At 49.3% G+C, this 25,554-nt stretch overlaps 1 protein-coding gene across 6 annotated transcripts in view; it reads right to left on the bottom strand.

Annotated features, from left to right (window-relative positions):
* Positions 1-25,554, bottom strand: part of ARSG (arylsulfatase G) — an 83,675-nt gene that overhangs the window by 48,663 nt on the left and 9,458 nt on the right. For 4 of the 6 annotated variants that reach the window (XM_072939465.1, XM_072939464.1, XM_072939466.1 and 1 more), the window contains exon 2: positions 20,856-21,582. In XM_072939465.1, the coding sequence (XP_072795566.1) occupies positions 20,856-21,073 (218 nt within the window). In that variant the 5' untranslated portion in view covers positions 21,074-21,582. Of the gene's footprint in view, positions 1-304; positions 352-6,007; positions 6,292-20,855; positions 21,583-25,554 lie in introns of those variants that run through there. The other 2 variants (XM_072939467.1, XM_072939468.1) reach the window with 2 other exon arrangements.

The raw sequence follows: 25,554 nt of genomic DNA, 5'->3' as shown, positions 1-25,554 counted from the left end.
CCCACATCTTGTCTGGGCTGCCTGGGAGCCCAGTGGGCGAGCTCAGCCGCCACTCTGGGCAGAGGGAAAGCCAAAGTTTGGGAGGGTGCAGGACAGACTGACAGCCACGGGATCAGCTGGGGATGAAGTGGGTCTCCCTGCCTCTCCTCCCCACTGCAGCCGGGTCGGGGGGGCCAAAGTGCTCCTCTGAGCACTGCTTAACACCCTGCATGATTCCCCGGGGCACTCTACGATGCTGCTCCCCCTGGCCGATCTTCTGGGTCTCTCCCTCCCTCCCTCCCTCCAGCCACAGGCTCAGTCTTACTTCAGTTCTGCAGACAGGCCAGCTCCTTCTCAACCTGTCCTCTGTCCACTGGGCACTGCTCAGGGTGCTCTCCCAGGTCTTCCCATGGGTTCTCCTGGTCCCTCAGTTCTCCTGACAAGAAGCCTCCTCTTTCCTCTCACCAAGCTCCCGATGGCACTGGTCCCAGATGAGAATTACCTTGTCTATTTTGTGTTCATATTTTGTGTTCATTCATCCCTCCACTAGAATGCAAACTCCATGAGAATAGGGCTTTGCTTGTAATGCTCACCGCTTCTGTCCAGCTCCTAAAACAGGGCTCTATAAATAGAGGAAAGGGGAGGGGAGGGGAGACGTCTTTCCTCCCCAGCCACTTCATTTGCAAATGTAATCAAACACCCAAATAACAGTTACTGGGAATGTGACGAAGCAGGCGGGGTTGGGGACGTAGTTTTCCTGAGCACATTCACCAAAAGCAGCGCCTTTTTAACGGTTTTTAAAATAACATGCTAACATGGAAGTTGCAAGCACAAGTGTCATGATGTGAAGTGTCATGAAGAGATGGGACATCAGGGCACCATGGGGAAAAGCCAGGGAAGGAGGTCACGGAGGGCAGTGCGAGTTTCAACGCTCCTTCCCACCCATCATGGAGCCTGCCACCACCACGTCTCAGGCTGGGTCACCAGCTGCTACAGCCTCAGGTCTCAGCCGTGACCCCAGATCTGGGCACAGGCGGCTCCCAGAGTCTACGGACCACAGCTCTGAACTGGGCCCAGCCACCTCCCCAGGCATCTTGGCCAGGGCGGTGCTTGCTCAAGGGCTAAGACCAGTTCGGGGACATCTCCTTGCGATCTGTGCCCTCATAGAGGCCAGCCTGGCACAGGAATGGGGGAAATGCACTCACACCCCTGCTTCTCCATCCAAGCAACTCTGGCAAAAGCCCAGCACAGAATGGGGGTTGAAACGTAATGTTTACAAGGGACTCCAGCCCACACACATGTCACGCAGCCTCTCTCTGGCCACCAGAACCTCCTGGAAACCACAGAAGGTCCTATGAGTCATTAATGCTTTTATACCCCTCAGAGATGCCCCACGGAGCAGCCCCCAGCCTAGTTACAGCGAGCAGGGCCCCGGCAGACCCTGCCTGTCATCATGGCCTTGGCGTTTACAGAGGTGATGGCTCTCGAGAGCAGTGTGGTCTGCAAAGCAACACAGTGGGTTCCTTTCTTTTCTTGAGCCTTTTCCCTCTCTTCTTTTTAACTATTACACAGGCCTAGAGATCATAAGGCAAAACTTTTAAAATCTAACCAACCGATTATGATCTGAGCCAGCAATTCCATTCCTGGGAGTGGAATTATCCAAAAGAACTGAAATCAGGTACAAAAATTCTTATACACGCATGAAAAACAGCAACACTATTCACAGTAATCAAAAGGTGGCAAAAAAGCACAAATGTCTGTTTGTGTGAATGGATACACAAAATGTGGTACTGTCACAGAATGGAGTATTATTCACTCATGAAAAAGAATGGAGCACTGACACGTCACAACACAGATGAACTGTGAAAACGTTCTGTAAGTGAAAGAAGCCAGACACAAAAGGTCACACAGTGTATGATTCTATTTATATGAAATATCCAGAATGGGTAAAATCCACAGAGACAGAAAATAAATTGGTGGTTGCCAGGGGGCTGGAAGGGGGGGGGGAACAGAAAGGAATTGTTTTTAAATTCCTTTTAGGGTTTCCTTTTGGGGTGATGAAAATGTTTTGAGACTAGATGGAGGTGGCGGTGTACAACATTTTGAATGTACTAAATGTCACTGAATTGCTCACTTTAAAATGATTCATTTTAGGTCATATGAATCTCATCCTAATTAAAAACAAACAAACAAATAAACAAAATCTTACAGACTGAGAGGCATATGCTCAAAGAGAACCTCTCAGGAAGGAACCGAGGCCCCGGAAGCTGGAGGTCAGGTCTGGAGGTCTTCAGATGAGACATTACTCATTTATAACTGAGAGGGTGAATCATCACTTCATTCATTTATTCCAAAAGGGCTGACAGAGCAGCCATGAGGGCAGATCTGTGACAGATGCTAAGGACGCCAAGAAGCAGTCCTTGTCCTCAGTGACCTTACAGTTTAGTTTTGGAACAAACGTCCAAGGAGGTCATTTCCATTTTACAACTAATTGAGCACTAACTATAGCCCCGGCTCGTTACATGTGCTGACTTGTTTAATCCTCATGGTGGCCCCAGGGTGCAGATGTCAATGACAGATGAGGAAACTGAGGCAGAGGCAGGGTAAGGAACTCCTGACCTTTGCACCATATGGCCAGATAGCCAAGGGCAATGCCTTTGAACTTGGGCGTGTCCAATTCCAAATCCCACATGTGCACCATCAAACCACGCTGCCTCCACTGGAGCTTGTCCGGAAAGTCAAAGGGAAGGGGTCGGAAGGCTTACCTACTCCACAGCCAGTCTCGGGGGATCAAGAGCCCCAAGAGACAGAGTGAGGTTTTAAAGCAGAAAGGGCCCAGTCCTCCAGGCCTAGGGTAAGAGACGTGAGAAAAGAGAGCCAGTCTGGGCACCAGAAGAGGCTCTGAAGCTTAATCATCCAATGACTGACGTGGGACACACACACACAGCTCCCAGATCTGAGCCTCCTCTCTGCCACCTGTGGTCATTGCCTCAACGGAGGCCCTGGGAGTGAGAGTCAAAATCAGTATAAGAGGTTGGTCTTCCTGCCACCCCCCTACCCGCATTCTCCATGCCAACGCAAACGTCTTTCTATAGGGCACATCTGATCGCATTGACCTACTGAAAAACATGCTCTCTCTCTCCGCCCACTTCTCCGGGCTCATGGGCTGCCCCGCCCCGCGCCCCCCCAACACTCCCGACACACCATGTTACTCCCGTGCCTCCGTGCCTTTGCTCATGCCCTTCCCAACACTGGGAAGGCCTCCCTTCTACTCTCCCACCTTATCTTGACTATCAAGTCCCAGTTGTCTTCAAAGCCTAGCTCAAGGCACAAATGTCACCCCCACTGTGTCCTCTTCCCAGACTCTCCCCTCCCCACCACTGCCCACACAGAGTCAGGGCCCCCTCTTCTTTATGAATTTTATATATACTTTGGCATCTCCTTTACAACACTGAAGTATCATTCTTTTGTTTTCATGTTTAGGACATCTTGAAGGTGGCCAAAAATTCTTTGACAGGCCTCCCATTGAAGGTGGGGTCTGAGTCCCCTCCTCTTGATGCTTGATGGCTTTGGCCACTAGAATAATGTGGGAGTGACATTGTACCAGTTTCTGGGCTCAGGCCTTATGAGATTGGCAGCTTCCACCTCCCCCACCCTTGAAACATGAGGCTTGAGCTGCCGTCTAAGAAGTGGGGCTACCCCAAGGCTGCCCTGCTGGAGAGGCCATCTGTAGATGCTCTGGACAGAGACCCAGCGGAGGCCACTGGCCTCTAAACGCCACCTGTGTGAGTGAGGCCATCTCGGACCTCCCAGCCCAGTCACCTGCTTGCTGAATTTCACCCGAGCGGCCTTAGTCAACACAGTGCGGAAAACAATTGCCCAACTAAGAGATGCCCGAATCCCTGACCTACAAGATCATGAGATGTAAGAACGTGATTGCTGTTTTGAGCTTCTAACTCGGGGGATAGTTTGTTACTCAGCAATTACACAACCAGAGCAACATCTGTCTCTCACTAGACAACACTTACGTCCCCATGAAGTCCTCAAGCGGGCACCACCCACCGTGTGTGGAGTGGGTGAGGCCACCACCATCCTCTTTGCTTCTGTACAATGTAGTGAGTCTGGCTAAAGAGATCTGGGCCTCAGTCCCAGAAGATGAGTGTACTCCCGAAGACCATCTTTCAAGGCGACAAATGGCAAAGAAGGGACAGCATCAGGGAGCAGTGACATGACACTGTGAGGTCCCAGCCACGCCTGCCTGGAAGCACTCAGCCTGGCCCTGAAGCCACGCTTTCGGCAGCGGACTGTGTGGCGCCTCCGTCTGACAGAATGAGGGCAGGGAAGATAAGTGCTGGGTCCACACATGCTGGGCAAGGCCTCCCTCCAGCCTCAGGGAGCTCCCGGCCTCCCAGCTCAGTTCTCACTCCTGCCAACACTTCCTCCCTGACCCTCAGTCCCCTGGGGCTGCGAGAAGCACGTGCAGCCTTCCTTCCCTCCATCACTGGGCACCTGGGGGTAACTCCCCAGCCACAGGCGTCTCTCAAAGCATCCCCACCTGCCACACGTCCTGGGGGCCTCAAGGAGGGTGTCAAACTCCTGGAGCAAAATCCAGGGCCCTCGATGTCACAGGTAACAGGCAACTGCTACCCTCAGAATCCCAAACCGAGTTCCGCTTTGGTGCACACACTTTTGTCCCAAGAAAACGTTCCTCTCTCCCCAGCCTCTTCCGTTCTCTTCCTCCGGAGATTAAAGCACAAGGATCCTCCCAGCTCACACCTAAATGTTCTCTATAATGATTACTAGGACTATTATTAGTCATTATTAGATTACTATCCTATTACCAGCTGTTAGATCACCATTCTCACTCTCACAGCTAACGCTCGTCAAGCGCTCCTGTAATCCAGGCACTTCGAGCACGTTACGTACCTGAAGTCACAGGCATCTACTGCCCCTGGACTCATTGTGGTTTGAACGTGCAGTTCTGCGTGGGCTGGCCCAAGCTGGTTGGTGTCATCTCTTTATCCACCACCCCAGGGGCAGCAGCACAATTTGCGGGGCCCAGTGCAAAATGAAAACGTTGGGCCCTTGTTCACAAATTACCAAGCATTTCAAGATGGCGGCAGCAAAGCTTTAAACCACCAGCCACACCTGGGTCCAGAGTTGAAGTGTGCACAACCTGCCCGGCTGTAGGCGGCAGCCCGGCTTCCCATTTACAGTTCCTGCTCCCAGTTCCTCCTCTTCCCCCTTTCCAAGGGGTAGTCAAAGCAATCTTAAACATCGTTTATCAGCTAACGTTATTCCTGGCTGGATACCCAGGAATGAGTTCTCACTGCAATCTGAGTAAACCCAAAGCCATTGCTGTGGTCTATTGGCCCTCCACCAGAGCTCTCCCGCCCAGGAGCTGAACAGAGAGGGCCAAATAGCTCATGGGTTTTCTGAGATCCAGTTCCTCTCAGCCCCAGGAGCAGCCAGCGTCTGGGCAACTGGAGGGTCCAGGGCAGTATTACAGCGACCCTACCTGTGCCCTGCACAATTCCAGGCAAAACGATCCCATAATACAGAGACAGCCTTTCAGGCGAGGCGCCAGGCATCCTGGTTCGAGGCCCATGCTGGCCACTTCCAACTGCCAGTAGCCTCAGTGGAGACTCTTGGAAATGGACGCAAATGTCATTCGTTTCCGTGTGAGACACCAGACAGAAAAGGTGGGAACTCAACACCTCTGGTGATCTGGACTCCATCTGACATCTTCCCCACCCCACCCCAACCGCCCAGCTCTCTCTTCCATCAGCCACGCCAACCAGAGTGGCTCTGCCTAGAACACCTCAAGTTTGTTCCTGCCTCAGGCCCTGTTTATGCCCTGTCCCTCTGGAACGCTCTGTTCTGGTCTCCGCGTGACTGGTCCCCCCCCACCCGTCATCAGGGTCTAGGCTCTCATTTGCCCTCCCCGGGGAGGCCTCCCCTGACCTGACCACCCTCCACTGCATCACTGTTCTATTTTGTCTTTAGCCCTTATCAACTCTGACCTCACCTTGTTGGTGGATTTGTCTCCTTGCCTGAGGCCCGGCTCCCCCAGATGGAACGGACGTCCATGGGCGTGTCTGCCCGCTCCCACCGCCGCCCCTGGGGGCTGGTTCCTTATCTCAGGAAGGGTCCTTCTCTGCCTTTGGCAGCTGGAGTCTTGTGCTCCACTGGGGAGACAGTTCTTCCTGTCTGGAGGGGACACTGGCTTGCTCCACTGCGTTCTTTGCAGACACCAAGGCGTCATCCCGCCAGTAGCAGGGTATGTAGACTTTGAGATGCTCCCCCATTGAACATTCCTCCCCTCACCCATCTTTCCACCTCCCAACAGACACACAAGCACATCGCCCCACCCCTCAAAGCTTCCGCCTGTGAGCTGCTGGCTTAGTTCAACCAACCACCACCGAGGAACCTCAGGGAGGGAACCACAGCCCTTTTCCATCAGGAAGCTTACTCTTTAGCAGAACGGTCGAGACACATGTGGATAATAATACAAAAGAAGTTGAGCCTGATTAGAGAAATACGAAGAACGTGCTATAGGAAGTGGAGGTGGAGGAATGAGAAAAGTGTGGGCAAACGTAGGTTCAAATCCAGTCCCAGCTCGCTCCAGTGTGAGACAAGACAGGTGACTTAATCTAAGCCTCAGTATCTTCATCTGCAAAATAGGCATACCTGTGCCTACCTCACCCGGTTATTTGGGAGATTCAATGGCATGATGTACAGAAAGCACTTAGCAGAGCTCGAGGTTCAGAGATGCTTTTCCCCCAAATTCACGGTAGTCCATGTGTTTGCTATCATCACTAGCTAAATGGGGAAAAAAAGAACATTCCAGGTGGGACAGGGAAGCAGCGTGCAACGCATGATGGAATCCTAGGGGTGGATGGCACCTGGCTCCTGCTGGGACTATGCAGGCATGCGATTCACTGCTGCAAGTCCATCGCAGGTCACCTCGGCCCCAACGTGCATCCACTCTTCGAGGGCCGGTGTCCACCCTCCTCGCCGTCAACCATCACCTTCGAATCTCTCTGCTACCCCTTGCCTCCTTCAGCTCCTCCCATTCCAAATGACACCCCCCAGGATCAACATGGCCATTGTCCCCCACCTGAATCGCTTCCACGACCTTCCAAGATGCCAGGCACACTGACGGGTCATGCCAGCCACTCCCCGATCCCAGGTCGTCAGTGACTCCCTCTGCTCGGCCACCACATCCCACCAAGCACCAGCAAGACCTACCTCTTCAGCCTCTGAGTCCCTGCTGCCTGCTATGAGTTGAACTGTGTCCCCTAACCCCCATACCTCCAAAGGTGACCTTATTTAGAAACAGGATCATAGCAGATGTAATTAGTTAAGATGAGGTCATCCTGAAGTAGCCTGAGCCCTTAGCTCAAGAGAACTGGTGCCCTGATGAGAAGAGAGAGACACAGAGAGGAGAGCTCCACGTAAAGACACAGAGGCACACAGAGAGAAGATGGCCAAGTGCCAGAGGAGGCAAGGACTGCAGTCGGACTGCCACAAGCGAAGGGATGCCCGGGGCTACCAGAAGCAGGAGGAAGCAAGAAGGAACTTCCTTAGAGCTTCAGAGGGAGTGTCGCTCTGTCAGCACCTTAATTTTAAACTTCTAAGCCTCCAGAACTGTGAGAGACTACACTTCTGTTGTTTTAAGCCACTCGGTGAGTGGTGCTTGGTTGCGGCAGCTCCAGGAAATTAACGCAACACCCTACAAATCCCCAAAGTTCAGCCCAACGGGACTCTTGTTCCTGAAACATCTCGCACCCCTCCCTCCCTCCCAGCCCACGTGCAACTCACCAACCCAACACCTTGACTCGGCCGTAGCTCAGCCAGAATGCTCTACCCTCTACTGGCCCTCCCAGATTCCTACCTCACCTTCAAAGCCTTCCATTGTCACGAAGTGTTTCCTCATTCATTCCCCAGAAGGCTGGGTCTCGACTGTGACTACTGGAGCACACTGAAACTTTCCTGCCGAAGGTAGACATTCACCCGACAGTATTCTGAGTACTTAACGAAAGGGGTTTACTGCGGGGCTGCCGAAGCCCGTTCCCTGCCCCACGCCCACCCGCCCCAACATGGGCCCAGGACTCTAGTGTGGGCTAAGTGGAGACCAGCCCCCCGGCCTCAATGGTCAGGCCCAAGACCCACGATCCAAGCAGGGCTGTTCAGAATCCACACCTGGAATTTTCCGAACCAAGAAGAGAGGACTAGCTCTTTCTTCTCCCTTGCATCTCAAGCTAAAAGGATGTCATCCCAGAAGGGCCAGGGCCTCATCTCCCATCATAAGCAGGAGCCTGAAAGAAGGGCCAACTGGCTCCAAAGCCCAGACAAAAAGACTGAGTCTCCCCAGAGTTTAGTCCATGAGCCAAAGCTGTGCCCCTTTGGTGCTTAGGCTGCTTGAGCTGGATTTCTGTTGTTTGCAACCAGAGAGTCCTGGCTACCACACTGCAAGGGAAACCGGATAGGGGCCTGGAACATAACAAGTACCAGAACGAGGTCAGTCCCTGCCCTCACGGCGCACGTAGTTCAGTGGGGGAGGTGGGTAGTTCCAGCGGGCGAGAGGCAAGCGCTTCTTAAAAGAGCTCCATGTAAGCTGAGCCCTCAAGTATAAATAGGCATTAACTTGATTTAGGTTTGTCTTATGATACTAAAAATAGCCACCATTTATCACAAGGCTACCACCCTAATCGTATGACATGTACTGTTTCAAACCATCAGGATCCCATTTTACAGATCAGGAAGGTAAAGTAGAGAGTGTGCGTAGCTTTCCCAAGACGGTGCAGCGGGTTTGAGCACAGACATGTCTTCCTCTGTGTACTCACTGTTTGGTATCAAAGACGGTGGGTCCCTGCATATAGGAAATGACAGAGCCCCAGGCCTGCTCACCCAAAATTCCTTGCACATCCCCTTCCATTTGAGAGAAATCTGGCTGGTGCCGGGCTAGTGCACAGAAGGAGCTACCTTAACTTTAAGTCACTGGTCTTGGGCTGAGACTCACTCTTGGAGGTGCCAACCCTGACAGCCTGACTCACATCCACACAGACCATGTGAGCCCGTGAGAGACACCGGAATGCCACTTCCCAACTGACTTCCGAGAAGAGGCAGAGGAACCAGAGTTCAGCAAGGTCAATGTGTTCTCTTCCTGCACACGAACGACACGGGAAATCAGAATCCAAAGTCTGTCTTCGTGAGTGTGGAGTTAATGAATACAAAGGGAGTTAAAATGGGTCACAGAAAACGTCCTCCTGTGTGCTCAGCTCAGGGGACTTTTGTTCACTGTGGACTGAGCTTTGCCAGTGGGTCTGAAATGCTCAAAGGCTGCTGACCACCGTTTCTTCTTGCCTGGTCCTCTGGACTAAACATTGCTTCCTCGAAAAAATACATTATGTTCAAGCCCTTACCCCCAGTGTGATGGTATGTGGAAGGGGATGGGCCTTTGGCAGGTAATTAGGTTTGGATGAGGTCATGAGGGTGGAGCCTCCATTGATGGGATCAGTGTCCTTATAAGAAGAGGAAGAGACCAGAGCTTTCTCTCTGTTAAGTGAGGACAGAATGCTGCCAGCCAGAAAGAAAACCCTGTGCAGACCCTGACCAAGCTGGCACCCTGATCTTGGATGAGCCTCCAGAACTGTGAGAAATAAATGTTTGTCATTTAAGGCTCCGGTTCTATTGTTTTTGTTATAGCAGCCCGAGCTGACTCATACGCCTCCACAGTGACCAAACTGCATTTCCTGGATGCAATCCTGCCTGTCTGTTTTTAACAACTGTGCTGAGTGTGGTCTCTCCTTCAACATGGTAAGGCCATCAACTTGGAAGAGATAGAGCAGTTTTTTTTTTTTCAATGGAGGAGCTGGGGATTGAACCCACGACCCCTCACGTGCTAAGCATGGGCTCTGCCATGGAGCTATACCCACCCCCGGCCCAGAGCACATTTCTATGGCAAGATGTAACTCTGAGTTCCTCCCCAGACTGTAGGTTCTAGGAGATGGGGCCTCGAGTTGCAACTCCAGCCCCAAGCAGACAGCCTTGGTGGGAAGGGTCGCTCCAGCAAAATCTGGTGAATGAACAAACAAAACTTGACAAGAGAGGCCCAGGTCATTTGACTAGAAAAAATATGTTCGTATTTTTCCACATAATTGCTTAAGCTGAGGCTCTTAGGGCTCAATTCCTTCCCTACTGCGTGTTAAAGTTCACAGCTTAACTCTCAGAAACAATCTGATTTCCTTTATTTCCAAGTCTTTGGACAGCCCTGACTGTACCTCTCTCCTTCCCCCACCACACACACACACACACACACACACATGCACACACACACACACCCCCCTTAACGACACCCCACGCAGCTCAGTGAACTGACCTCCACGTCACCTTTCCCCCTCTCCCAGCCTCTGTCTCCATTTGGCAGGGGCTAATTAATAAGCAATAAAATGGTCTTGCTATTTGGAAAGCTTCTTTGGTTTTTCCCCAAATCTATCTGGGCAGGCTCAGGCCAGTTCACCAACAGGGGTCCTAATTAAAGTCTGAAACTACATTGTAAGGCAAACCTAGAAATACAGAACCAGACGTTACAGCAGCCTGTTAACAGGAAAATCAACTCAAATTAAGACACAGCCAGACAGAAACCAAAGCAACTTGCCATTGCATAAATTACGCGTATTAGAATCAGGAAACGTTAGCTCTGGAAACGTTGCCTCCAAAGCCCCCGGAGAGACATAACATCGAGAAGTTAAACGTGTCCAGCCTTCATTTACAAGGAATTTAAAATAGATGATGAGACCTGCTGTGGCAACTCCCTAAATTGCTATGTGACTGGAATAAAAGCTATCCGTGCTCCATTCATAATTTAAAGGCTTGGAGGTGAAAATGGGTTTCAGAAATCTTTGCTGTGGCCTTTGAGCTTAGAGGGAGAGGGGTGTTTAGTGAGACCTGCAAAAAGGCTCAAGAAGGACTTGGGCAAATCAGCTCAGTTCAGCCTCCATATTCTCTTCTGCTAAATGGGAAGGACGTTAAGTGGGATCCTTGAGACAACCAGTAGGCAGGCCCTTTGTAAACTACAAGCAAACATGGCAGCACAGAGCCAGCTTGGTGTGTTTTGCTTATTCATCCATCTACCCATCCATCCATCCACTCATACTCTTGTTTTTTCCAAAAAAGAACAGCTGGCAGCTGAGTTTGATATGACCCTTGGCAAGTTTCCCCTTTCCTTTTCACTCTCATCGTGGATATGTGCGCAACCACGTTCAAGGAAGGACACACACAAAGTACTGAAATAAGATGCACACACAGGCATCTCGGCGCCTCCTGGATCAGACCCTTCTGCCCATTACCACCACTCTGAACTGAGCCATCCTGGAGGTTCCTGCGATATGGCTCCTGCCCTCTCAGCCACCAATGTGGGCCATGCCTAGTCAGCTGGAGCAATCATCTCAAATGCAGCTGGAAGCCTTCAGTGCTCAGGGGTCCCCATGCACGTGACGTCCCACACCAGCTGCACTGTTGGTATCCCAGCCAATAGAATGCAAGCCAGCCTATCTCAGCCAATAGAATGCAAGCCAGCCTATCCCAGCCAATAGAATGCAAGCCAGCCTATCCCAGCCAATAGAATGCAAGCCAGCCCCAGAGGAGCTAGCGTTTTTTATTGAATCATGGTGTATTCCCAGCACGTAAGACACCTAGGGGGCGCCTCTGTGAACACCTGTTGAGTTGAATGGGCAACTTTCAATTCTGGATCTTTGCTGATGCTTCCCCTTTGCCTACAACACTCTTTTCCTACCCCTTCATCTGGCTAATTCCTACTCATCTTTTAGGGCTCGACATTCAGGTCCTACCAGAAAAGTTTATTGAGTGCCTCTTAGCTTCCCTCTGGAGAAATGGCCTTTTTTTCCCTGTAGTCCCATAGCACCCTTTTTAACATGCTCCTCGCTCTGAGCTTCATCGTCCAAAAGGTGAGAAGCCCAGCAGGACTTTTCTCATTCCTGTCTGTGACCAGTGTATTAGTCATGTGCTAATTCTGTCCCCAGGATGTCAATTACATCCAACTCGGATGATAAAAACCCAAGGGGTGGGAGATGCATCAGGAGTTCCCACTCTCATAGCGCAGGACCCTTCTGCATTCCAAGGGCCAGTTTTCCTGTCTTTATTTGTCACCAGGCTGTAAGCCTCTTAAGGGCAGCGCCGGCTGGGGTCTCCCAGCATGACTCAAAACCTACCCTGAATAGAGATTCATTGTTGAATGACTGTAGTTGGGACGCTTAAAAGCAGAGCAAATTATAGCCCCTGGAAAGGCTGTTTTGAACTTGCAGTTGTGACGCAGGCTGGCACCAAGGCCTCACTGGTTAATATTTCAGTTCCTTTTCTCTAAGATTGGCTGTATTCTAGATCGTCACGTTCCTGCCTGTCCCTGTCTGCCACACAGAGCCACATGGTGAAGGTTGAAACTCCACCTTGCCCTGGTTAATAAGTGGGCATTACGTGATTTTTAGGTCTATTTGACCTACTTATCCAAGGACAGAGAGATAAAACTGCCTGTCCCATGATGCTGAGAGTTCACAAGGGGAAGATAGAATGGGACCTCCCAGAGCAAACAGCCCCGAGTTAATGGGAGAGGTCACAGGGCCAGAGGATTTCTCCCTGATGAGGGTCCTCAACCTTGAACCTGAATTGCTGTGTGGGGTCAGGGGTGCGGGAGAGAACGCTGGAAGGAGTTTACTTGGTGGGGGGAGGGTCTCATTCAGGAAATTTCTTTCTGGCCTTGCTCTCAGGGTGTCCATGAGACCTCAATCCCCTGCAGTTTCCAGTGCAGCCCGGCTTCAATCTTCCTTCTGCAAAATCCCAACGGTGGCAGAATGGCTGAGAAAGGCCTGAGAGGTAATAGAGCAGATGAGTGTTTGCAAAAAGCCAGTTCTGAAAAAAGAAATCACACCAGGCGTTTGGCTGAATGGACAGCTCAATTCATTCCTCACCGAGGCCCTTTTTTAGAAACAGCCTGAAGCCCCTGGGAGCCTCTGACCTTCCAGGGGGAACAGTGATCTCTGATTTCGAGCTAAGCCACTGCCTAGAACTCTCAGTGCAGTGCAGACTTGACTCAAAATTAAATTGAAGGCAGAGAAGGGGTAACGCAGGGAGGAGGAGAAATCAAGGTGCACCGTTAACAGATGACAAGTCAATTACATAAGTAAATGTATTCACAATACACTGTCAACTTCACCTCTACGTTCATTGCAGCATTATTTACCACAGCCAAGATATGGAAGGAACCTAAGTGTCCATCAATAGGCGAATGGACAAAGATGTGGTATATACACATGGTAGAATATTACTCAGCCATCAGAGAGAATGAAATCTTGCCATTTGCAACAACACAGGTGGACCCAGACTGTATTAAGCTTAGTGAAGTAAGTCAGACAAAGACAAATGCTATATGACTTCACTTATAGGTGGAATCTAAAAAACAAAACAAATGAACATAATAAACTAGAAACAGAGTCCTAGACACAGAGAGCAAATAGGTTGCTGCCCAAGGGGAAAGCGGATGAGTGAAATGGGTGAGGGAAATTAAGAGGGACAAACTTCTGGCTACAAAATAAATGAGTCTCCGTATGAAACGTACAGTGTGAAGAATGCAGTCACTAGACTTACCATGATGATCATTTTCACATGTACAGAAATATCAAATCACTGTGTTGAGTACCAGGAACTCTCATACTCTTGTAAGTCAATTATGCTTTAAGAACAAACTCAGAAAAAGAGATCAGATTTGTGGTTACCTAAAGTGGGGCGAGGAGGGGAGTGAGAGGGTGAGGAGGAATTCAAGGAAGGTGGTCAAAAGGTACAAAAGTTCCCGTTGGAAGATAAATAACACCTGGGATGTAATGTACAACAGGATACATATGTTCTGTGTGTATCAGAACATACAGCCTCTTACAGGGTTGTACAACAATGCTGTATGTTATATGCGAAAGTTAAGAGAGTAACTAAGCATTCTCAACACATTTTTTTCTACTTTTTTAACATTGTAGCTTTGAGGTGATGGATATTCATTCAACTTAACGTGCTCATCATTTCACGATGTGGGTCAGATTGTTACGCTGTACACCTTAAACTTACATGGTGCTGAATGTCAATTATATCTCAAAAAAACTGAAAGAAAAAGGAGAAATAAAACTAAAAAAGAAAAGAAACAATATACTGTCAGCTTCATTTCTGAGCCAGCCTGGCAAATCATTTAAGTGAGGGGCCAGTGTCTGGGTTGGGCTGGCTGGGACTACTGCTGTCTCACTGTCACTGGTCACCGTCCCCTCTCTCTCTCTCCAAGGACATCAATCAGGTGCTCACACCCCAGTTTGGACATCTTAAGCCAATGCCTGAATCCAGTCACCCAGCCAGGAGACTTCACAAGTTGCTTCTCAACCCGAGGATTTTCCGTCTCATCATAGGTGGAACCAGCACTGGCCTTTCCATGGATGTGTTGCCGGCAAGACCCAAACCAGAGCTGCCTTACCAAGGTTATTCACTGGGCTCTCACAGAGATTCAGACGCTGTTCAGGTCGCTTGGAAGGCTGGATGAGATGCCCAGGAAATGCATTTGTCCTTTTCTCTTTTTGAAAGTAGGAGCAATGCACTCCTCTAGCCCACCATGTAACTGCAAGTTTTCTAATTGCTTGAAAAGTTTACATTTTAGTGGATGACTAAGTCCCTGGCATCGTCACTGAAATTCCAACATTTCGATTTTCTTCTGGTTACCCTATCATTTTTCAGCTTTCAAAGGTTCAACAGCCCTGCCCAGCTCAGATTTGCACAGGACACTGGCCAAACGACAGCTCAGCTCTCGAGGTCAAGGGCAAAACCCCTTGGCTGATGAGCTTATTGACAGAAGGGCAGGAGTCTTGCAGCCCGCAGTGCACACATGGGCCACCCCAGGGAGCCCCACATGGGATGCCCCCGATAAAGAGGTGCGGTCACTTTCATTTTCTTCACAAATAAACTGTCTATCATTATCCCAAATGATTTAACGTGATGAACTGGCAAACTAGATAGCCTGTCCCCACATGTGAGAGGGCTGACTGCAACAGTCAAAACACTTCCTTGCTCTCGGGGCCTCAGTTCCTCTCCACCATAACGTGTGATGTGGATGCTCTTAGACCTGAGCTGCCATGAATGAGGTCAAGGCGTGGGGTCTGGGGCCCCAGTCCATGTTTTATCTCCATCTAATAGAGTTTAGAAAGTCTGAAAAGGGACATCGAAATCAAGACGCTGAGAATTTTGCTTCTCTTCACCCAAGGATTCCTTTATTTTTGTTTTTTTTTTTCTTTCTGCAACAATGATGACCTCACAGTTACTCTGTGAATGGTGCCCGTTCTGTCCACAACATTAGCAAATTGCATCTGCAATAGTCAGAGTAACAAAAAGAAGAAGGAGGAGGGTGGGTGGTGGCCGAGGAGTAAAAGGGAAATGTGACAGAGACGCGGAAGTGCTACCTTGGGGACTTGGGGAAGGGGCAGAATTAAGCAGATTCCAAGAGGACAGCTGAGTTCCATGGCCAAGCTGGGGGAAGGATGGGGGGGGTCTGGCCCCGACAGAACGAGGTGCTTCTGGAACACAAGCTAAGCAAATAGGCATGACTCTCCAGCCAGGGGAGGGGGCGGGGGGAGAGCAGAGCCGCAGAGCCAGTGACACAGGGAAATACTAAGAGCTAACACCTCCCAAGCATGACTATTTGCTAGGAACTCATGCAACTTTACTCATTTCCTCCTCAAAATGACCCGCAAGGATGCCATTACCATCCCATTTTAGAGATGAGCAGACTGAGGCCCAGCAAAGTTTAGTAACCAGCCCAGTGTCCCAGAGCTAGTAAGTGATGGATCCAGACAGCCTGCTTTCAAATCCCATGTTGGGATTAACTCACCTATGCATGTCCAGAAGGTTAGACCCAGGAGTCCGAATCCATGCACAAACATTTTTTTGAGCACCTACCATGTGCCAGGTATTGTTTTAAGCACTAGAGGCAGGAACAAGATAGATCAGATTGTTCCTCTAAGGAGCCGACATTCCAGGGTGAGAGCCAGGCAATAAAGAAGTAAAGAAAGATCATGTCAGTGGTGATACAGGTCATAAATCAGGAGAAAAGGTCAGAGACACTTGGTGAAGGAAAGCAGTGTTCAGGACAGTCCTCCTCAAGGACGTGACATCGGAGCGGAGACTGGAAGGATAAGAAGGGACCAGCTACTTGAAGCTGAGGGAAGAGCTTGCTAGTAAGAGGGACAGAACAGGCAGTGCAAGGGCCCTGAGGCAGAATAAAGTGTGTTTGAGGAACAGAAATAAGTACACCATCAAGAGCACGGGAGGGGCTTGGAGATGAAGTCCAGAGCAGGCAGGGGAAGACCGCAGGCACCTGCAAGTTTGGCAGTCACACATTCTTTACCTGTCAAACTTCCTGTCCAATGGTTACATCAACGGTTGACATCTAACCCACATTTCTCTGATTGTCTCTTACATCTGCACAGCACAGAACTCCTCTGTCCGCTCCAAAGGGAAGAGAAATATTGAGATTCTAACCTCTACCTCTTCAACACCTCCTTCCCTCTTACCAGCAAAGCCAGCCTGGGCCTTGAAGGACACTCTTGGCAAATTCCCCTCTACCTCCCAACCATTAAAGATAAGGCTCTCGAATGAGAGAATGTTGATTCAGCCAGTCATTAACTCTGGGCGAGTGACTCAACCTTGATTTCCTCATCTGTGAAAGAAGAGAAACATCAGGTGGCAGCAAGAATTAAACGGGGTGATGCCCAGAGCTTGGCACCTTGCAAACACTGGGAATGGGTTGGTTACTACTGCAGCTGTGGGGCTGATTCAAATACAGGTGTTGGCCCTGTGTGCACAGTCCACGTAGAGACTAACTGCGATACAACCCCGGACTCCACTCCCCCTTCCATGATTTATCATTCAGACCTTTCCATATGCAGAGCAGCCAATTCACACGGACAATTCATTGTGGCTTTTTTGCTTTTTTATTTTTTAATGGAGGTACTGGGGACTGAACCCAGAACCTCCTGGATGCTAACTAAGCATTTGCTCTACCACTGAGCCATACCCTCCCCCCACACTGACAATTCACATGGATATTGTTTCCGAGAACAGTAACAAAAATAACCATAGCTCACATCTATCCATGTCTACTGTGTGTCAGGCTCTGTGCTAACTGCTTATGTGGATGACTTCACTAAACCGTCACAGCATCCTATGGGGTGGGTGCTCCCATTGTCCCCGTCTACAGGGGAGGAAAGCAAGTCTCTGAGGAATGAGGTGGCGTGGCCAGGGTCACGCAGGTGGAAAGCAGTTGAGCTGGGGTTTGAACTCAAGCCCTCTGGTTCCAGAGCCAACCCTCTTAAGCAGGATAATTAACCTTCAAGGCAATAAACACCTAATATGCCACATGCTCCAGACTATGTTGAGAGCAGAGGCAAAGACAAGTGTGGCATAGCTAATGGCTCTGGGTTGAATCGTGTCCCCCCCAGATTTCACGTCTCTCCAGATTTCACCAGTCCTTCACAGGACCTGTGAATGTGACCTTATTTGGAAATAGGATCTTTTCAAATGCAATCAAGTGGAGGTGAAGTCACACTGGATTAAGATGGGCCTTAAAAGCCAATGATCAGTGTCCTCCTGAGAAGAGGGAAGTTTAGACACACACGCGGTGGGGAGGCATGTTAACAATGGAGGCAGAGGGTGGAGGGGTGAGGCTACTAACCAAAGGAGGCCAAGGATTGCCGGCAACTACCAGAAATTAGGAGTGAGGCATGGAATGGATTCTCCCTGAGAACTTCCAGAAGGAACCAATCCTGCTGACACCTTGATTTAGGACATCCAGCCTCTGAGCTGTGAGAGGATAAAATGTGCTCTTTTAAGCCACTTAATTTTTTTTTTATTGGAGTATAGTTGATTTACAATGTTGTGTTAGTTTCAGGTATATAGCAAAGTGATTCAGTTATACTACGTGTGTGTGTGTGTGTGTGTGTGTGTGTGTGTACTTTTTCAGGTACTTTTCCATTATCGGTTATTACAAAATATTGAATATAGTTCCCTGTGCTATACATTAGGTCCCTGTTTCTTACCTACTTTATAAATAGTAGTGTGTATCCGTTAATCCCAAACTCCTAATTTATCCCTCCCCACCTCTTCCCTCTTTGGTAACCATAATTCTGTCTTCTATGTCTGTGAATCTGTTTCTGTTTTGTAAATAAGGTCATTTGTATCATTTGTTTAGATTCCACATATAAGTGATATCATATGACATTCGTCCTCCTTTGTCTGTCTAACTTCCCTTAGTGTGATCATCTCTAGGTCCATTCGTGTTGCTGCAAATGACATCATTTCACCCTTTTTTTTTATGTAGGCCACCTCATTTGTAGTGATTGGTGGCGGCCATCCTGGGCCATCCTAATCCAAGAGAGACAACAGAAAAGAGACTTTCTCAAGTCACCCTTGGACCGTGTTTGGCAACAAGCCCTCTGGTCTGAAAGTCATGGTTCCCCACTGGCAGTGAGTCGGCAGAGGGAAAAGCCGCGATGAATCAATCCCTGGCCTCACAGGAAGCCTGCCTTCCTGTCAACAAAGAACACAGTGAAAAGCCGTCGACATCGGGCCAGAGGGCCACCGCCTGGCCCCTGTCACAAGGCTCAGACAGAGAGAATCTTGTCATTGATGGGAGGGAAAAATAGGAGAGCCCACCCAACTGTGTTTGCACCTGGTCCCCAAGAGGCCCCTCCTGCTCGGGGTGCGCACCCCCCCGTGGGGACAGCTGGGAAGATGAGGCTGAGGCCCCTCGAATCTCAGTTTCAATAACGGGCCAGATAGTTCCCCACAAACCCACTTGACACTCAAAGCAGAAGTTCTTCAGCATTTGGCAACCCAGTTCCCTTTGAGCATCTGGTAAGTGCCATGCATCAGCTCTCTCCCCACGGGGGAATAAATCCTCTGATCTGTAAAATTTCAAGGCCTCCTGAACTCCTGAAGCCCATCCATCAATGAGCAAATATTTCGGAACTGCCTACTGGCCACCAGGCACTGTGCTGGAGGAAGAGACTAGGCATTTTTCTTCCTGAAGCCCAGTGCTAGGAGGGCGGTGCAGAACTTCCCACGGCTGCCATAACACGTCACTACAAACTCGAAGGCTTAGAATGATAGGAGGGTATTTGCTCACAATTCAGGAGGCAAGACGTCTGGTATCATGATGTTCGCAGGGTTGGTTCCTTTGGGAGGCTCAGAGGGAGGCTCTGTTCCATGCCTCCCCTGGCTTCTTAGGGTTGCCGGCAACCTGTGGCCATCCTTGGCTTGAAGACACATCACCCCACCCTCTGCCTTCATCTTCACATCGCCCTCCCTTCTGTGTATCTCCCTGCGTCCTCCCCTCTTCTTCTAAGGACACCAGTTGTTGGATTTAGGGCCCATTCTGAATCAAGTATGATATCACAGAGATCTTTAATTACCTTTGCCAAGACCCTAGCCCCAAATTAGGTCACATCCTGAGGTTCTGGGTAGACACGAATTTGGGGGTGATGCTCTTTAACCCAACACAGGTGGTCGGATGGTTAAGCAGTCACCATGGAGAGCAGCAAAGGTGATGGCTGAGTCTACCTGAGGCATCCAAGACAGCATTCCTGAGGACCTGAAGAGCAATTGGGAAGCAAATGGTGAGTAGAAGCTAATTCAATGGGAGCAGGGGAAAGTGCCCCCAGAAAGAACGAATCACACAGGTGAGGCCCAGAGGGAGGCCCCAACTGAGGACAGCTGTAAGACGGAAGGGGCCATGCAGAGAACCGGTATGGAGGACGTGCTGGTCTTATGAGATCCTCTCCGGAGTTTGGGTTTTATCCTTAAGGTCACAACACGCCTTTGAAGTGTGGGAAGCAGAGGAGTGTTTCTAGAAAGTTCACCTTGGCCAAGGTGAGGAGGATGGACTGAAGTGAGAGAGACCAGATGCAGGAACCCCACGGGTCTATACCTCACGTGAAAGCTCCCAGCTTGAGGATGCAAGTGGCTGAAACCCAGATGTTGCACGTACTGTCCCAGCCAGGTACCTAGAATGACTCCACTGAGCCAAATGGAGGGATTCACCCCAGGCAGACGGTATCGGAGCAGATCCATCAGATCAGCGTCAGCCCAAGTAGAAACCCCAAAAGTCTGAAAGCTGGCACTTGCTCTCAATCTAAGCAGGGAACGGGGCTAGGCCCTGGAGCAAACAAACGTATAAACACTTGGCCCGGCTCAGATACACACGCCTTCTACTTTTGTGGTCCCTTAGAGTTAAGTGTGCCTTAAATGGTCCAGTACGTCCTGTCTGCTCACAGACAAGCCTGTCTGACCTCAGTGCACCCCACTGACTTCCAGTCGCTCTTCAAAGGTCACCTTCACCCTTGAACCCCTAGGCTGAGGTCCACGCCCTCCCCACAGACTCCAGAAATTCCTGGTGCAGGCTCATGTGCTAGATTGTAATCTGTCCTTTCCTTTCATTCTATCTCCACTACCAGACCTTGAGGGCAAGGATTTTTATCTTGTTCGCCTTTGTGTTCCTCGCTCCCAGTACACATTCGCGCACAACCCCACACACAAAATAGGTGATATTGGATGGATGGATGGACGGACGGAAGGATGGATGGATGGGTGGATGGGTGGATGGATGGATGGATTTCTTCATGATGCTCTACTGGCTTCAAACCAAATTCATCAACCAATTAATTAAATCAACATGCCCCCATCAATTACTCTATAAGTGCTTTGTGCTGCCCTCTCCCTCCCTGAGAGTCAGGGTAAGACATCCAAAGAGATGCTGGCTTGGCATCCTCAGGACTCACCTCATTCCTTCTGCGGCCATCTTATCAAGGTTGTCAGTGTCCTTCGTTTCTGCCCAGTTAGCTCCCAGGTCACCCCACCCCACGTCATCTGCCAAAATGATGATGAAATTCGGTCTCTGGCGTTTTGTGTCCCCACTGAAGCAAAAATCCACAAGAGGATAAAGACATCCCAGGAAACTCACCCCCACCAACAAAACCTTTAGGAAAAGCCAGGCCATGGTGATAAGGGGAGGAGTGATGGCGGGCCACAGCCAGAAACTTTTCCAAGAGTTCCCTTCTGCTCACTTTCAACTCAGGGAGTCCTGGCGAGCAGTGGTGGGGTTTGCAACGGTGATCGTGGTGGTGCTGGTGGTGGAGGCAGTGTCTAGAGGGATGGTGGGGCTACAGAAACAAGGCCCCCATCTGGAATCCTAATTCGAGAGAGTCAGCAAATTTGCAACCCTGAACTTGGCTTTCTCCACTGCAGCTCTGTAAGATGACCGGCTGTGCGCGTTACTCAGACATCAGTGTCAGCAGCTGCTCTTTGGCCACTTACAAGACGTCCCTTCTGTGCTCAGGGATGCGGGAGCCGGAGCACAAGCCTTGCATCTGTTCGGGACTCCAGCTGGCGAGTGCAGGATAAATGCTCACATCTGCAGAACACCTGGATGTTCTGGAAGCCACAGTCGGCCCCAGTCGAGTTTCTGAGTCCCAGATGGTTGAAGGCTTCATGTGTCTGTAAGGTTTCCTGAAAGAACAAAAATTGACAAGAAAACAGAGTTAAAACTGCCAGTGCAGCTGTGTTTTACTCAGTAGCTTAGGAAATAATCACTTTTCCACGCCAACAGATGTTTTCCTTCTTATTCAAATATTTAACGGGTTCATCAGTTTCTCCACCTGAGAAATACCGATGCTTATAATATTTGCCATAGCCACCTAATCACAGGGGTGGAAGCGACACTGGAGATCATCTGTCTCTGCTGGCTCACTGTATACGTGAGCGCAGCGAGGCCCCGTGTTCTGCAGGGGGCAAGGACCAGCACCGGACTCTGAAGTCCCAGTGCTCCCGCCACCTCCATCCCACCGCGCTCCTCTGATTCGCAAGAAATTCCCAAACTAACTGTGACCTTATCAAACCCGTTGAGGATTCTAAAAGAAAGGATGAGACCCTTATCACCAAGACATGCTGTAAACAAACATTTCTACATAAAATTCTTGATAGAAAACTAATTTGGGGAGGGGGGGGAAGGACAGTAAAAATATATATAAAGTTATAAAGTTAAATATATATAAATACATATGAAGTTAATGGTAGACACTAGGTGGACAGTCTATGGGAGCGCACTGTAGAACTCTTTCCATCCTGCTGTATGTTTGAAATGTCTTGTAAAAAACGTGAGAAAAAATTGCCAAAAATTTCCATTAAATGTGTCCCTTTACATCTTGACAAAAAGAAAATCTTAAGACATGCTCAGTGAGGGCGTCTCACATTTGGACGTACATATGAATCAGCTGGAGATTTTATTAAAATGCAGATTCAGTGGTGAGGCTGGGGCCTGGGATCTGTCTGTCTAATGAGCTCCACGTAAGGCCAGTGCCAGGCTTTGGATCACATGTTAAGTAGCAAGATGCTCAGATAACAAAAACGTCATGATTCTGGTCTCAGAAGAAAACCAGCTAACTGGAGATGATTAACCTCGCTGATGCTTGACCTAACTAGAGATGATTCAGCTTCAGTGGAAAAACACAAAAGCAATCAATCAGGTTGAGTTTTGAAAGACAGAAATGGAAGGTTATGCATTCCACTGACCGTAGGCTGCAAACCGGAAGCAGAGAATAAAACCATATTGCCCCCCCCACCGCCAGTTCACTTAAAAGCCCTTGGTTTACAAGGTTAGTAAGGAGACACAGACTTGAAATTCGGGATCGGGTTAAAAACTGCAGTCGAATGCCCAGCCCATGGAGGAGATTAAAGGAGAACCAGTTTGCAATACATGAAGGTGCTACCCGGGCTGGGCTTACGACAAGTGCTATTTTCAGTCATGTATCCCTGCCCTGGAGGGAGGAACACACAGCTGACAAAGCCAGCCCACCAACCCAATGGCCAGCCCGAGTGGAAGGGAGTGGTTCTGGGGGTATGCAAATTCCAAAAGACCTAGATAAACTCAAAACGATAGGCAGACATGTACTTAATCAAAATGAAAGGAAGTCCAAGTCCATAGCTATGGTTCTCTGGAAGCCAATGAATCCACTGTTCAGAAATGTGAACTTCTTCCGTTTTCCAAAAGTAAAGTTATTATTTCAAACTCAATTAGGTTCAACTGGTATTTGTTGATCTGGAGGCCCCGAAGACTTCCTCCTTTCTAGAAGAAAGAGCCTTGACACGAGGTGGGGGCCAAACACTTGTTGACCTGCTGGGTGATTCCCAGCCTCATTTTACTGGCTTCTGACCATGAGCAACAAGTATTGAAAGCTTTTCTTCTTAAAGCTACTTAACTCGGAACCCTAGAGTGGCCTCATTCTTCATCCATAATCCATTTCGGAATGACCCAACATAAAACACTTCAGGGGGAAAAAAAATCTCTTAAGAAAGAAGTTAAAATTAAGGTGGGAACATAAATAAACAGATTGTTTTTCTTAGGAGTTCCATGAGAAAACATTCCTCTGAGGATTTTCAAAGAGAATCATTAATACTTAAATTTTTCATAGAATGGAAATAAGTTAATTTAGCCAGTACACCATTGCATTATCCTTCACGCCCACACCTCCAGGGAGACATTTAATCCTTTCCCCCATTTATTTTTTTTTTTTAACTAAAGGAAAAAAGTAAGTCAGACATGCAAAGAATGGACTCCAAGCCACGGACTTTGATTAAGATCCAAGCTGACATTATGGAAACAGTATGGAGGTTCCTCAAAAAATTAAAAATAGAACAACCATATGATCCAGCAATTCCACTTCTGGGTATCTGTCCAAAGAAAATGAAATCTTGAAGAGCTATTTGCACCTTCATGTTTATTGCAGCATTATTCACAGTAGCCTAAGTGTCCACTGATGGATGGACAGATAAAGAAAATATGCTGGATACATTATACACACATACACACAATGGAATTATCCAGCCTTAAAAAAAAAAAAAAGAAGGAAATTCTGCCATTTATAACAACCTGGATGAACCTGGAGGACAATATGCTAAGTTAAATAAGCCAGGCACAGGAAGACAGATACTGCATGATGTCACTTACATGTGGAATCTAAAAAAGTGGAATTCAGAGAAGCAGAGAGTAGAACGGTGGTTGCCAGGGGGTGGGTGGGGGGGAGTGAGGGAAATGGAAAGATGTTTGTCAGAGGACAAAGTTCCAGTTCTGCAGAATCAATACCTCCTGGAGATCGAACGTACAGCATGGTGACTAGGGTTCATAATACAGCAAGTTGCTAAGAGAGTAGATGTTAAATGTTCTCACCACAGGGGAAAAAAAAAGAAGAAGAAAAACAAACAAACAAACAAACACCTTAAAAGGTAACTACGTGGGGTAAGGAATGTGCTAATTAGCCTGATTGTGGTAATTATGTTATCATTTATATGTCTTTCAAAACATCACATCGTATATGGTAAATAGTACAAATTTGATTTGTCAATTATATCCCAGGAAAGCTGGGGGGAGTTTTTTAAAAGATCCAAGCTGAGATGTTGAGCTCAGTGTCTGATCTGAGATTACTTTCCCAAATTTTCTTCAAGGGGAGCGTGGACACAGGCAAGGAGCACTCCTGGGAGCTAAGGAAGGAAGGGGGAGTCTTTGGCAAATAAAGCTTCCACCCTCCATCCACTGGGCTGGAAGGTACTCGACCATCTTGCTCGACAAACTGTGAAAGGAAGGCCTACCTGCTCCATCCGAGCAGAACAGACTAGGGTAGATCTCGCTGAGCACGAGGGTGAAACTTGCCCACGTCTCAGCGCCCTTCAGGCCGCAGGGGAGCGAGCTTTGGTAGCCAACCCGCTTTGCAGTGGTCTGGGTTCTTCTCCACGACCCCTGCTGGGTCTGTGGAAGTTGGCCTCCCTTTGGATTTCCGGCTGACTGATAGGGAAAGGTATTTACAAGCCAGGAAACAATCCACAGGCAGGCTGTAGGCCAGAAGGGCTGAGAAGAGGAAGGGATGAGGCAACCTGAAGATGCGCTTTGCATCTTGCACACCAGGGCTGGGGGCCCATCACCTGACCCTGGCTCCCCGTGGGCCCCCTGTGGCCAAGTGGCCTGTGAGAGCGCCTTGCAAACAGCTGAAACAACAAGAAGGTCGGGCAGACCTCTCTGGCCGAGGGCTCTATTGGTTTTCCAAAGGCAGAGCTTCTGATGAGCTGAGGCCAAAAAAGACAAAGGCACAGAGGGAGTGTGAGCTCTGGTTGCAGAGAAATGTTGATTCACCAGGCCAGTCGGAACACGGTCAGTCGGTGCGCTGGCTGCGGCCAGGAGTCACATGGGGGCTGCCAGAGGGGCTCTGAGGCACCAGCTGCCCACGTGGAGTCTAAAATGATCCCCCTGCACGCCCCCCCCGCCACCCCGACTCGGGGCATTCAGTCACCCTGCCAGCGAACAACATGGACCTAGTCACAGGTCTCCATCTGGGCGCTGCGCTCAGCAGGGAATCAAACCCAGAATCCACTGCCCAAATGCCACTGACCTGCTTTTAGGGGGAAGCCATGGAAGGAGGGCAATGTGTCGCG

This window comes from Vicugna pacos, chromosome 16, assembly GCF_048564905.1.
Source record: "Vicugna pacos chromosome 16, VicPac4, whole genome shotgun sequence".
NCBI lineage: Eukaryota > Metazoa > Chordata > Mammalia > Artiodactyla > Camelidae > Vicugna > Vicugna pacos.
This window is presented reverse-complemented; position numbering and strand designations above follow the sequence as displayed.